This window comes from Pelodiscus sinensis, chromosome 8 (assembly GCF_049634645.1).
Source record: "Pelodiscus sinensis isolate JC-2024 chromosome 8, ASM4963464v1, whole genome shotgun sequence".
In the NCBI taxonomy this organism is placed as follows: Eukaryota; Metazoa; Chordata; order Testudines; family Trionychidae; genus Pelodiscus; species Pelodiscus sinensis.
Genome location: NC_134718.1, coordinates 44,763,656 through 44,777,894, shown reverse-complemented (window position 1 = coordinate 44,777,894; position 14,239 = coordinate 44,763,656). Strand labels below are relative to the sequence as shown.

The 14,239-nt window shown below is 43.6% G+C and overlaps 1 protein-coding gene across 7 annotated transcripts in view; it reads left to right on the top strand.

The window, feature by feature from the left end:
- The window catches only part of ADGRA1 (adhesion G protein-coupled receptor A1), a 486,631-nt gene that overhangs the window by 371,387 nt on the left and 101,005 nt on the right, over nt 1-14,239 (top strand). For 6 of the 7 annotated variants that reach the window (XM_075935214.1, XM_075935215.1, XM_075935216.1 and 3 more), the window contains one exon: nt 8,488-8,523. The exons of the other annotated variant lie outside the window; for it this stretch is intronic. In XM_075935214.1, the coding sequence (XP_075791329.1) occupies nt 8,488-8,523 (36 nt within the window). The remainder of the gene's footprint in view (nt 1-8,487; nt 8,524-14,239) is intronic. 7 annotated transcript variants of the gene reach the window in all.

The following is a 14,239-nucleotide window of genomic DNA, read 5'->3' as shown; positions in this document are numbered from 1 at the left end:
CGCATGTGCCGCGCGCCCAGAGCAGGGGCTGCCCATGCGCCATGCGCCTGGGGCAGGCACCACGCATGGGACGGGAGCGGGGCTAGCCCAGATGTTTTGGCGGGCACACATAAATGCCCCGGCGGGTGCCATGGCACCCACGGGCACCACGTTGGGGACCACTGTTCTAGCTTATGTCACTGAGACATTGTTTGTCAAATTGCCTTTGTGAACTAGTGGAAATTTGGGTCAGGAAGGAATTCCTCTACCAAATCCTGTAGGCACCTATTGGTTTTATCTCCTTTTACAAACTTATTGAATGAGGATCATACAATGTGTGTTTTTTGTGGGGGAAGGGAGAAGGAGACGAAGACTTCTATTGTTCGCTATTTTACTATAGCAAATCATTGTTGAAGACAAAATTGTTCCAGTTCATCATTCTACCTCTTATCAGTGGCAGGAATTGTCATAAAGTGGGATAAATCCAAAGGAAAACATGTTATGTATCATGATGCCAGACCCTGCTTTCTTTCCACTAGCTCTCCAAAGGGGTCAGTTATTCTGTTGCAGGGTTTTTTTTCTTATTTTTTAAAGCTTAGTGGTTTGACTTCTTGCTTCAGTCAAAGCCATCTCCTTTTGCTTTTTGTTTTCTATTCATGCCTGCTCAGATCACATCCCTTCCCATCTTACATTAGCACTGTAGCAAATATAGCAATTGCTTAAATGTAAAGTGTTATTAAGAAAGCCTGCACATGTTTTTACATTAGGATTTTGCCCATTTTCAAAAACAATAAATTCAATTTTTTTTCTTTGTATTTAATACTCTACCATTTTGTCTGTTTCAGCTGGAAACCAAGCAGTATATACTGCTTTATACTGAATTTGGTTCAGGGTCTCAAGAGCCATAGAGTAGGACAGTGGTCCCCAACCTTTTGGGGCTGCTGGGCGCCCGGGGGCGGGGCCACTCACACACCAGGCACCTGGGGCGGGGCCACATATGCGCCCGGGGGCGGGGCTGCGCACGTGCCTGGGGGCGGGGCCAGCCATACGCTGTGTGCTGGGAGCTGGTGCCACCTATACACTGCACTCCCGGAGCTGGTGCCACAACTGCGCTGCATGCCCAGAGATGGGGCCGCCCATACGCCGCGCACTCGGGGCCGGAACAGCCCATGTCCCATGCTCCCGGTGGCGGGCCGCCACCGCCCATGCGCTGCATACCTGGAGCCGGCACCTGTGCTATGTGCCCAGGAGCTGGCAGTGCCCATGAACCGCACACCTGGTGGCGGGGCCACCCATGTGCTGCGTGCCCAGGGCCGGCACTGCCCATACGCTGCAAGCCCAGGGCCAGCACAGTCCTCGCGCTGCTCACCCAGGGGCAGGGCCGCCCATGTGCTGTGCGCCCGGGGCTGGCACAGTCCTCGCGCCACGCATCCGGGGGTGGGGCTGCCTAACCGCCGCGCGCCCGGGGCCGGCACCGCTCATGCACCGTGCACCCAGGGGCTGGCACCGCCCATGGTCCGCACGCCCGGGGACGGGGCTGGCCCTGATCACTCGGTGGGCGCACAGAAATGGCCCGGCAGGTGCCATGGCGCCCGTAGGCACCACGTTGGGGACCACTGGAGTAGGAGGTACACTTGAGAAATCAACAGTGTTTAGTTTTACATTTGTAAAATGTGGCTCAGCTACAGTAAAATCATTGTACATTATCAAAACTGACATTAACTAAAAGATTCACAGTGACTCACCACAAAAAAAAAAAAAGCTAAACGCTTTTCTAATCTCACAGATTGGCCTTATTATTTGTATTATTACTGCTACTTTTCCAAGACCTTTTATTCCTATGGTTAACATAATATAATGCTACAAAAAGATGCAAATAGATTTTTAGTTGCTACATACCTGTCAAGTATAAAATGTTCTGCTAATCTGACAGCTGACTCAAAACCTGGATGTTTGGCCTACATTCAATGAAAATATTATTTGGTTTCATTCCACAAGGATTTGTATCTCTTTAATTTTGGATTACTGATTGAAGGAGCTCAAACTCTCAATATAAAACTTACTCTTAACCACTCAGTTTCAACTAACTTTTGCATTAAAACCATTCATTTGCTATGATTTAATGTAACAACATACCTTATCCCAATATCAGGCCAAGCAGGGTCTAGGAACTCTCCCGTATATCCCTGCCTCAGACTTACATCTCTGTGAATCCACATAACCTGTAAATATACATAACAGAAAACATCTGTCTTTTTCAAAGTTTCCTACTATTAATTTTGAATCATATATTCCTGTTTCTGCTTAAATAACAATATTCCTCTAATTGGAAGAAGATCAAATTACCGTAGATAGACATTTTGAATTTGATTGATCCTACACTTTCTTTTCATATTTTGCTTATACATTAAAGGAACTTAACACCATATTCATACAAAATAAACATCTATATTCCTTATCCATTTTTGGAAGAGAAGCACTGGGAGTTCAGAAAGCAGAAGATATATTTTTCAACTGATTTAGAAGACATTTTGTCAGCAGGCCGGTTCAACTTATTTTAATTGCTGCAGAATCCACTGGCTTTTCATCTGTGCCTAGCCTAAAACCAATAAACATTCAGTTATGTCTCCAGTGATGGATAGACTTTAAGTGGAAACCTTTCTTTGGGAGGATCAACATCACCATACCTGTGACCATTAAGAGATTTATTTCTTTCAAATATCTTTAGAGAAAAAGGTTTGACAAACTGCATATTTCTGTGCTAAATTAGCTTCGAGCATCTCAAAGGCACATACAAGTTGTACCTCCCTGGTCTGGCACTCTAGGGACCTGACCAGTCCTAGATCAAGATTTTTGCTGGACCTAGGGAAGTCATTTCTGGCCCCCCTGACACTAGCCCCCTGCAGCCCTGGCCTGATCACTAACCTTTTGGCTAGCTCCCTCCTCCCCTTGCTAGCCCCCACTGCAGCACCCAGCAGCCCTGTCGCCTCCATGCATGGGTTTCTAGCTGCAGCTCCCAGTAGCTCCACCATCTCCACAGTCTGGGCTCCTGCTCCGCTACTGGGCAGTTCCACTATTATGTGTAGGGCTCCCACTGTCCTGACAGGAAGCCCCACTGCCGCACATTGGTCTCTCTCTGCCCTGCCAGCCTGCAGGGCTCCCATGTGCTAGCCCTCCACTGGGACTTTCTAGTCCCGGAACATCCGTGATCCAAGAATCCCAGTTAAGAGAGTTTCAACCTTTATTTTCATTGACAGGATCTATGGAAAAGTTGAAATTTTCAGTAGCTGATTTTGTATCTCTGTGTCACATTGCAAGGCAAATGAATCTTTATTCCCCCTCATTGGCCCAGCATGGCACCTGCAGATTTCCAGCTCCTTAACCATTGCCTTTCTTGGTTGGAGACCTATCTCTCCCTTCCTTCTGACTGTGGCATGTCCAGGTTGTAGAATCCTGCCTTCACTGTGTTACCCCAACAGGGACAGACTACTCAAGCGCTCCTGGTGGCTTCCAGTTCAGAGATTAGCAAGAGTAATTGTCAAGTTATAAGTACCACACAGCTCTTTCTGCTTTATTCTTAAGGTAAAAAGCACTATAGAGAAAACATACTGAAAACAATAAAAGAAATGACTGGGAGAGGGGAGAGGACAGTGAACGGGGGAGCACATAAAGGGCCAATGGGTGGCAGCAGAGGCAACATGTAACTAGCCACTGGTGAGCACCTGCTTGCCCTCACCTCCCACAGCAGCTCACAACTAGTGCTGGCCAGAAATGGGAAGGCTAGGGCTGCTACTGGGAAAGGCTGGGACTGTGGTGTGGCAGCCCAGCTTTCCTGGTTGCGGGGGAAGGCTGAGGCGGCAACACAGCAGCCTGGCTTCCCCAGCCACCAGGGAGGGATGGGGCCATGACACAGCAGTCCTGCTCCCTGGCCACTGGGCTGAGGCCATAGATGGCATCCACAGCCCTCCACGTGGCCAGGAAAGATCAGGCTGGGGGCGGGCGGAGCTTGGATCCAGGGATGGGCCTCAGGCAGAAGGGGCAGGGCTCGGCCTTGCCTTCTCCAGCTGGGCTTTTACCCATCTTCCATGACACCCACCCCCATCATCGGCTGCTGGACTCCCCCCACTCAACCCTGCCCACCTCATGTACAGGTGGAGGGGGAAGAGGAAAAGACAGCAAATAAGTGACACTTTGCCCATTTTTTAAGGAAAAGGCAGGACACTGACTTTTTTGTTGGTCCGAGGAAGCCTCTCCTCCCCTCAGTTAAATACAGGGTGGTCCCTTTTAATATTGGGATGTCCCGTCACCCTACAGATCAGTTGAGACCTGGAACAAGGTAGAAAAGCAAGGACTTGGAACAATTGGGAGTTCTGGAACAAGGAGGACAAGAAGCATAGGTGGTGGGTGAAACTGCTGTTTCAAGGGACAAGGTCCCCAGCCTGTATCCCTGCCCATACTCCGTTCCTGCTCTTCTCGGGTCCCATTCCCTCCCCAAGGTCTCTCTCTTCTCTTCCTTCTGCCTCTCTGTTTGCTCCTTCCAGGCAAATCCATGAAACTAAATGTAGCAAAAAACAGTTGAAGCCTCCCCCCTCCCCACTATTCTTAAGTATCTTTCTAAAGAAAGTGGAACATTTTTTCCACTGCATGTCAGATTGCAAAGACTGGATATGCAGACGATATCTAATTAAAAGTACTAAATTTAGGAATTAATAATATCACTCACAGATTTTTTATATACCTTGAAATTTGTCAGAGATTTATTTGCAAAATCTTTGTAGTAAGGTCAAGTCAGCTGTCCTGCTGAATACATTAAATATTCTGGAATACATGCATCTCTTCTGTTTTACATTTTCTTAATCAGTATTTCTAAGCTGATTTTACATTTTAAATGTACTTTTAAGTCTTCGTAAAGTAATCATTCCCGACTATTACATATGCACTAAAACAAAGACATTATTTTAAATTAATCAGTCAGAACTGTTCATAACAAATTTCATTTCTTTTAGAAAAAGGGAAAACTAATTTATTTTCTGTGATCTTCATAACAATAGACATGTTTATGAGATTTCACCATATGTTTATGTTAAAAAATATGTTTCAAAAGATTTTAGGCATAACAAAGGATTTTAAATCTTAGATAATCATTTTTGTGGATGGTTCCCTGTAAAACTAGTTCATCAAATACTCAGAAGTAAAGAAAGGGACACCCATTTATCAGTTATCTGGAAGAAAAGGAATGGTGTCCAGTTAAGAGGTCTTTTCAACAGGGTGGGTAAAAGGAGAATAGGGATAACAGAAAGAACCAGAAGACTTAAAATGTGTGGGTAAGGGTGGTTTTGAAGATTATATTTAAAAATCTATGTCTGAAGAGTCAAGTATTTATAGTTAAAGCTAAATATTCAGATTGTGCATCTAAAATTTAAGCAAGGATTTTTTTAGAGATTTGAGTGTATAATCTTCAGCAACTAATACAATATTTTAAGCACATTTTAAACTAAGGTCCTATAGATGTAGTAATGCACAATTGTTTTTGGAAATTAAATTCAGGTTTGGCACATGCCTGTTAAATGGCTTAATTACCACTTAAGGTCTCTTTTACAGGCTCAGTGTTATGCCAATAAGTTTGGCAATCTGCAGGGCTTTTCACTTTTAAGTTAATAGATCCACTTCTGGAGAAGACTCACAAGTCTGCAACAGCTTGCTGTGGGAGCCTTCAGAAACAGTCAGAATAGGGATAGAAAGACAAGAGAGATTGAGCACTAACACTCAGAAACTTCCCTTCCCTCTTATACCCACAGTCTGTGATAGGAGGCAAAATTCAGGAGTCAGGCAAGCAGGTGGGATGCACAATAGCAGCCAGTCACCTAGCTGTTCAAAGAATTTCCAGTGTCTTTTGCTGGTTTAAAGAGAGCTTTACAGCCAGTTGTTGGGGGCAGGATGTCTTCCCCAATTAGAAGTAGGTGGAGTCCTTTGTAAGTCAGAGCTTCATTGGCCCCCTTTTTCCGTGGGTGAGGTGAGCTGCTGAGTGGCAGTTGTGGCCTGAGCATCATCTGGGGATCTTAGAAGTCTGCAATCCCTCAAAAAAAAAAAAACCTATTAGAAGTGAACCAATTCAACTTACAAAATAAAGAAGAAAATAAAATGTGTTCACTAGCAATATATTAGCACCTACTTAGCCTTCCCATGATCTTATGAACTTGTCCAGTCCTGATACATTTCTTCTTGCTTGTTAACTGTTCTTTATACTAAAAGCCCTTTGGCATAGGGACCAGTCTAATCTGTGCTCTAAAGTGCTTAGTGCATGCTTTGGTGCTGTGCCACTAAATAATAATAATCATTAATAATAAAAAATCTGACCCTTCCTTCTTGAGTGTCATCAGCAGTTGTCAGAGCTGGCTGAAAAGTGGGGGAAGTTTTCTGCAGAAATCTGCCATTTTACGCTAAAAGTTTTGAAAATTTTGGAACTAGCAAATTAGGCCGCACCCATGACTTCAATGGATTTCCACAGGTGTGACTGATTGGAACACAGTGAACAATTCTTTTGGTGATGCACAAGGAAGAAAAGAATCTAGTTCCTCTGCCTTTGATCTTAGATCTGAGTTAAGAATAAAAATAATTTAAAATGTCTTCCTGTCACTGCAGCAAGCAAATATATATCCAAACATACACAGGGAGAAGATCTGTTGGGTAAGACAGCACTATTTTTACACAGACATTTTTGCAGTGTAGAAACACATTTTAAGTCATTTCTTTCATTATGTAAGACAGAAGTCCATCAATGGTTACTATTTTATTAAATAAGGGGTAAGATTAAACCATCTTCCAAAATAGCTTCATGATATTTTATATCTCATTTAAACATATGCAATGATGACAGGAATTTCATGGACCTAATAATTCTCCTAAAGCACAATAGAACCACTTCATTCATAGTAATTGCTTGTAAAATCTCCTAGGCAATTTATATGAACCATTTCATATAGTTCCATTTGGGCTATGCAGATGCTAGTTACAAATCACACTTTCTCCATTACTGGACTTCCTTGGAACATTAGATTAGTTTATTCTTCAGATCTTCCTTAATGCTGAAGTAGACTATAGTGGTTTCCATAGAGATGATCTCTCCCTTTTTATCTCCTGTCATATGCTCTTTCCATGCAACTGATTTAATGCTCCACCAAAGCATGCGCAGAATTCTGCTCTCAGAATCTCACAGTGATTTTTCAATTCCAGTATTGTGCTCTCAGGAGATGGATGAGAATCCCTTGTTCTGTGTGTATAGAGAGAACAGAATAGCAGAGTGAAACAGTGTTTCAGTCGGGGAGCAGAATTTTGCCCTTTTAATTAGTCTGTTACCAAATACTTGATAAATGTATTAATCACATTTTGTTTTCTGGACCAGAGATTTGAAGAAAAAAATAAAAATTGCCTTGAACTTTACATTTAAGTTTGGATTATTTTAAGAGTTTCATGGAGTTAAGGAAGATTATAATTCATGTAATACTAAAGACATTTCTGGTGGTTCATTCATAAATAGGGTTGCCAACTGGATAATCACACAGATCCAAACATCCTTGCTCTGCCTCTTCACTGAGGCCACATCCCTTCTCCCCTCTATTGCTTGTCCCCCACTCTTTGTCACTTTCATCAGGCTGATGCAAGGGGTTGGGGTGTGGGAGGGAGTGAGGGCTCTGAGCTGGCATCAGAGGGTTTGGTGTGGGGGTGGGGGCTCCTGTTTGAGCCTGGGGCAGACTGTGGGAGGAAGTTTGGGTGCAGGAGGGGGCTCTGGGTTGGGGTGGGGGGTTGAAGTTGGGCGAGGGTGTGGGTTCCAGCCCAGTGGAACTTACCTTGGTCAGCTCCTATTTGGCAGTGCAGCGGGGCTAAAGTATGTGCTCTGCCTTCCCCAGCCTCTAGCTAAAACTGCATCAAGACACTCTGTACACTGCGTGGGGTGCTGCCCAGGCCTTCAGGCATCATCTCTGCAGCTCTCATTGATGAATGGGAGCTGCTAATGTGGTGCCATGGAGAATCCTTGCCCACCCCCAGGGGTTGCAAAGACATACAGGCTGCTTTTCAGGAGCAGCACCTGCCTTAGCCCCACTGTACTACCAGATGTTTAGCTGTCTAAAATCTCCCTGGTTGGCTTCAGTTGCCTCTGGGAGACTCCCAGCAAAACAGGGAAGGTTGACAAACCTATGTGATTCAGTTTAATGATATTGCAGACCATGCAAAGTTAAGCATAGCAGAAAGTATACAGGTATTTAATATGATAAAGAACATGTCTGAATGCAAGTAAAACTATAGCGAGATGTGTACTTGTGCAAGCCTCTTTGCATCACTGGGATGATGCCTGCAGTCCTTATTCAGGCAAAACTTCAATGGGTTTTTGTTTCATCCAGGGGGTAGCTGGGTATTACCGGTAGTTCAAATATTATTGGTTGCCACCATGCTCTACCCTTGCATTGCTTCCTGTTTAGTCAGTTTTTTTCCCATTTTGTTTTGATGCAGTTAAATAAAGCAGCAAGTTCGCAGCCTGCAAGTCCAGTGAGTAGACTTATTTTTCTTGCACTGACCTGTCCCTCTGCAAAAGTTTCAGTGATTGTTTTGCCCAAAAGACGATTACATAAATTGTACATTTGGTGCTGAGGAATTAAGTAGGACTGAGATTTACACAGGCCATATGCACTATGGTGGCAGTTGCTTTGTTATTCCTGCTTCTACAGAAATCAACGGGAGTTTGTCATTAATTCACTGGGAACAGGAAAAGGCTCTCAGTCATTTAGGATGAGAGGCCCTTGAGAAGTTAATAAATATAAAGCTTGCCTGGAATATTGCAATGTTTTTATAATCTTTTTGTTCAGAAGCAGAAGAGAGAAACTGAGGAAGTAGCTGATATGAATTGTCGTGACTCCTTAAACTTCAATAGAACTATGACAGTTTACATCAGCAGAGGCTATGCCTTGCCATGGCTTGAATGTTCAGTCTTTGGATGCACTTTATCAGCCTCACTGGAGCAAACATTTATTAGTGATACACATTTTCTCATTTTAAATTTGAGCATTTGTTAGGGAAATGTATTTCAACAGAGTATATACAACCCAGTGATCATTACTGTTAGCAATAAATTGTTAACTCTCCCTCATACCTAATGAAAAAGATAAATGTTATGCTGCCAATTCAAAATTTATACTCTTCAACTCATCCTGAGTTACCTGTTTCTGAAATGTCATGGAAATCTAGATTTATAATCTAACTAAAGTCTATGATGCATTTTAAAACAAAAAAGCCAGTTACAAGCAGTCCCCGGGTTACATGGATCCAACTTACATCGGATCCCTACTTACAAACGGGGTGAGGCAACCCCGCACTAGCTGCTTCCTCCCAGCAGACAGGGAGATGCGAAGCTAGCGCCCCCCCCCCTTCCCAGCAGACCAGGGAGACGCGGAGCGGCTTTTCTCAGCAGACACCTCAGCTTGAGAATAAAGGACTGAGGGAAGTGAGGTGTGGGAGAATAAAACTGAGCTCTGGAGAAATGTTTGGCTAGAGTTTCCCCTACAATATGTACCAGTTCCGACTTACATACAAATTCAACTTAAGAACAAACCTACGGTCCCTATCTTGTACTTAACCCGGGGACTGCCTGTATTGCAAAGGATACCTTCCTTGCACATGCTTTGAATATTCGTTTCATTGCCTTTTATTCCAGAAAGATGCTTGACAGTGTTAGCTATCTTTCATTATCTTTAAGTTCTCCTTTACTGCTTCTATGAAGCTGAAATTTGAAGAAAAATCTTTTTTACTGTATTACTATGAATATTTTGGAATACCCCCATTCATTCATTTTTTCAGCTCAGTTTTAAATTTTGTAGATGTTCTTGCATAAGTTTTTATTATTAACATTTTTAAAGTATTACTAAATTGTAAGAGGACAGGATTTAATGGCTAACAATCTCATCCCCCAAATTGAAGGCTGGGAGATCCATGCTGTGCGTTTGCATGTATGTAGCTAACTTAGCTTCATAGCCAACTGTTTTATTCTCTGAATTGTTTCTAAACGATCTGTAGCGATGATGGAAAAGACAGTGTACACTCGATAGCAACTGGCAAAAAATATTGAATTGAAATAAACATTGTAGAGTTATGAAAGTTAGTTTAAGTAGAAAATAATGAAAGAATATAAAAACATTCTTCACATAGGTATTTGAGGGTAGAAAAATGGTATGGAGTATAATTTGAGAAATAGTATATCTAGATCTCGATTACAGTGTTTGTACATCTGTCTGTCGTGAGTTCATCTGTCCATCCGTGAGTCTTTCAAGAAGTCCTCTGAGCCAGTCGCCATTTTAGAAATTGACTAGCCCGAAGTAACTGCGGCAGTGAAATGGGATTCCAATTTAAAGCCCTAACTTGAATTAGCTGGTATTCCTCCTGCAATGAGGTTTATCAACTAATTTGAATTAGGGGCTTTAAATCGGAATCCCATTTCACTGTCGCGTGTAGACGCGGGCAGTTACTTCGGGCTAGTCAATTTCTAAAATGGTGACCGGCCGGGAACATGCAAATCAAGCGCAGGATATTTAAATCCCAGGCTTGATTTGCAATTCCGGTCGCCCTCATTAGCCTCCCTAGATTGATCTAGGGGGCTAGCGTAAACATACCCTAAGAGTGAGATATGCAGCTTCCTCTTATCTTAACTTAAAGCAAGGTTAGGGTTTAGTTGTGCCAGGAAAACACAATTTGCCTGGAATGGGATTGTTTTCAATAACACAGAAAGGGAGGCAGCTGATAGGAGGGACAGTTATACTGCAGAATGACCACAGGGGGGAGTCACACCAGGAAGAGAGTGATCAGTTGGGGCCAAGGCTCTCCATGTTGCACTGCCCACTGGCCTAAGTGACCCCTGTCTCAATCCCCTCCCTCTGGTCTTTGATCACACCTCCAGACAGTGATTTGGGGACCCATCAGCCAGCAGCCCTGCCACCTCGTAGTTGCATCACCAGGGGCCAGACCACACAGTTCCACCCACCTGATCCTAGGAGCACTGCTGGGAGCTGGGGCCTTGAGCCCCTCTGAAGGAGCAGTGCTGGAGGATCTAGAAGCAGAGGCTAGGGCTGACCATTGCCCACCGCCCGACCCCCCGCCAGGAGGAGTGGATGGGCTAGAAGATGCAGCGCTATCTTCGCCACCATGGGTGACTCTTGGAACCTCCCCAAACTTCTCAGTTCCGTGCCATGAGTCCTCCCAGACCTCCCGAATTCCTGTTCTGAGTCCCCTGCCCTGACACCTGACCCCCACTCCCTGCCCTGAGCCCCCTACACTCAACCCCCAGCCTTGAGCTCCCCTACCCTAATCCTGCACCTCCCAACCCCTGCCCTATTCCTGACACCGACAGCCCCTTACCCTGAGGGACCCAAGCAATGCTGGGTAGGTCTTCTAATAATTGTATAATTAAAGACAGCATCATAATGTATATTTACTATGAGTCATAATTAAGGTTACATGTTTATTTCTTTACTATTGAGCTCTTACATGTGTAATTTTGACATTTTCCCAAAGTGCTTTTTTTTATAAATATAGATATAGGCCTGCTTTTCAGATGTGCTGCAGACCCTAGTGACCTCATTTGCAATTCTAGATCTTCTATACCTCTGAAAATCAGGCCCACAACTTTAATAAAATAGTGAAATATATATAATAAAGGACTTAAGAATACTTATACATTTGAGTGATTCAAGATATGACGTTGAATAGACAGGCGGTTATAATTTTGCAGATACATCTGTCACGCTTTCTCATTTCATATTTGAAAAATGAGATGGCTGAATGTGCTGAGAGAAGGGTAAATGAGAGGTGTTAAATAGTTCTTACTCTAATGCTTAGCATATGAACATTTACTTAAATGTTTTAAAGTAGTTCATTTTTTCAGCTGATATATTTGACTTTCTTTGTCAAAGTAACCCTATTTAGAATATCTGCCAGTTCTGTAAAAGTTGTCCTCATCCTGCACACGTAAGTAATCTCTAGAGGCATTCTGCTTGTTTTCATTCCCAACATTCCTTTTATGTATGTCCAGCTTTCGTAAGTTCAATGAATTGGAGTATCTGCTAGTCTCTTATCATATCTGAAATACAGAGTCAAGGATACTTATTTTTTGGAAAGACTCACTTTCAGCATGAGAGTATTATAGCCTCCTAAACTGACACTTCATTAAACTTGTAATCAGTTTAATAATATTCTACACATCTTAAAAGAATTGCTGTTAGTTTGCCCGTACATTTGGGTATGAGGCTTTTTAGAGCTGGGACATATTTGTGTTGACTCTGTCTGTTAAATCTTTTTTTCAATCTATGGCTATCACCTAGCAATTTCTGCTTCAGTGTGGCTATATTCCATCATTCCCTGCAGCACATTTATTTGATGGTGTAAGATAACAGAGTATGGAGATAGGTCTATGAGTTGCACTGAAATAGTAGCAGCCTGCATTATGGTGGGGATGTTACAGAAGTAATCAGGACCATGTTTGTCACCATGTGAATAGCTGAAGCAGGCTGTGAACTATATGGGATAATTGGGACTGACTGTGCATTTAAACATTGATACATTTATTAACAGTTAAGTGCTTTACATTATGAGTAGTAAAATAATACTCAGCATTAGAGTAGAAACTGGAAACAAATCTGTGGAACATTCCCTTGAACTGGAACCTATATGTAAGGGGACTGTTAGCCCCTTACTTAAACTCTGTGGGAGTTTTTTGGCTTGCCAGCTCCCAGTGTCAACAGAGGAAGGGTCCATGAGACTGACAGACCCCAGAGACAATGGAAAGCAGTCAACACTACAGCTTAGCCTGATTGACAAGTTGGACAGGCCAGTGAGAAAAGCAAAAGGCCAGGACCCGTCCTCCCTGTGAGCTGGGATTGTTCTGGCTCTCTCTGAGCAAACAGAGAGCTGAGACACTGCCCAAGGAGTGCAAGCAGTGTGCAGAAGTCCTGCAAAAACAGGGAGCTGAGAGACAGCCCAAGCAAAGCAAGCTGTGTGCTGAGGGGCAGTTTTTGCAGCAGCTGAGCCAGACACACACAGCTCAAGGAGCGCAGACCCTGTGCTGAGCAGCAGACTGGCAGTGCTCAGAGAGCCAAAAGGAACAGAGAAGAAACGCAAGAAGCTAGAGACTGGCCACACAGCACAGCCTGCAGCTGGATGTGGTGAGCAGCTGGGAACTGCAAAGTGTGGGGAGAGGCTCTGGACTGGGAGAGGGATCTGGCCACTTAGAGCTTGAGGCTGTGTGGTCACTGCCAGAGCAAGCGTGTCCAGCCTGCAGCCCCCCCTGCAGCACATCCAAGGCCTCTAAGGGGCCTCTAAGGAAGAGACTGTGGACTGTCCTTACACTCTGCAGGCTGCTGTTTTGATGTCCCTGTGCTACAGAGCAGGGTTGTGTGTTCTCATTTAACCATTCTCATTTTTTCTTATTCTTTTCTCTTTAATCAGTTGATGTTTAATAAATTGTATTTGCTTTGAACCTTATGAAGTGATCACTGGGCCAAGAAGGCCTGCAGTGTAAAGAGAGCACCTCGGAGTGGGAACACCCTAACTCCTGCCCCTACAAGGTCGGGGATTAAGCCCCAGGAAACCTGGGCCCAGCCTTGTTGGGGTTTCGAGGGGTCTGCTACTCAGGAGAGTGGAGGGGGAGCCCTCAGGATCAGGGAGGCCGTGGGGTAAAGGAAGTGGGAGCGAGGACTCAGATCCTTTCGCTGGTCCATTTCACCGGGGTGTATAGAAGCCAGGAAAGTTCCCCATAATAGCGGGACCATTCCCCCGCTTACATATATATGAAAAAGAGAGAGATAATAAGTAGGATTATTACTGCTATAGATACTGAAATTGCTGAATTCAGGAATATACATTTTCAAAATAATGTTACTGTTCATATCCCTCCACCTTAGTCAGTTATCCACTTCTCTTAGGAACAAGCTGTTCATTACGTACTCATTTGTTTATCTGAAACACAAAGTTAAGACTGGAATAATTGGTTCAGTCAGCTAAGATTTATAAATATCTTATTTGATTATGTACATTACAAAAATGTTATTTCCTCACTCTGCATGGAATTGATATCTCATCCAGCATTTCTCTTTGCAAATAACTGAGAAGAGGTTAAATTGGTCAGGAGACAATAAACATTCCTGACCTGTTCCTTTCATTGATTTGATCTAATCTGAATGTCAGACATCCAAACTCCTTTCTGTTTTTGCATCTTTGGACA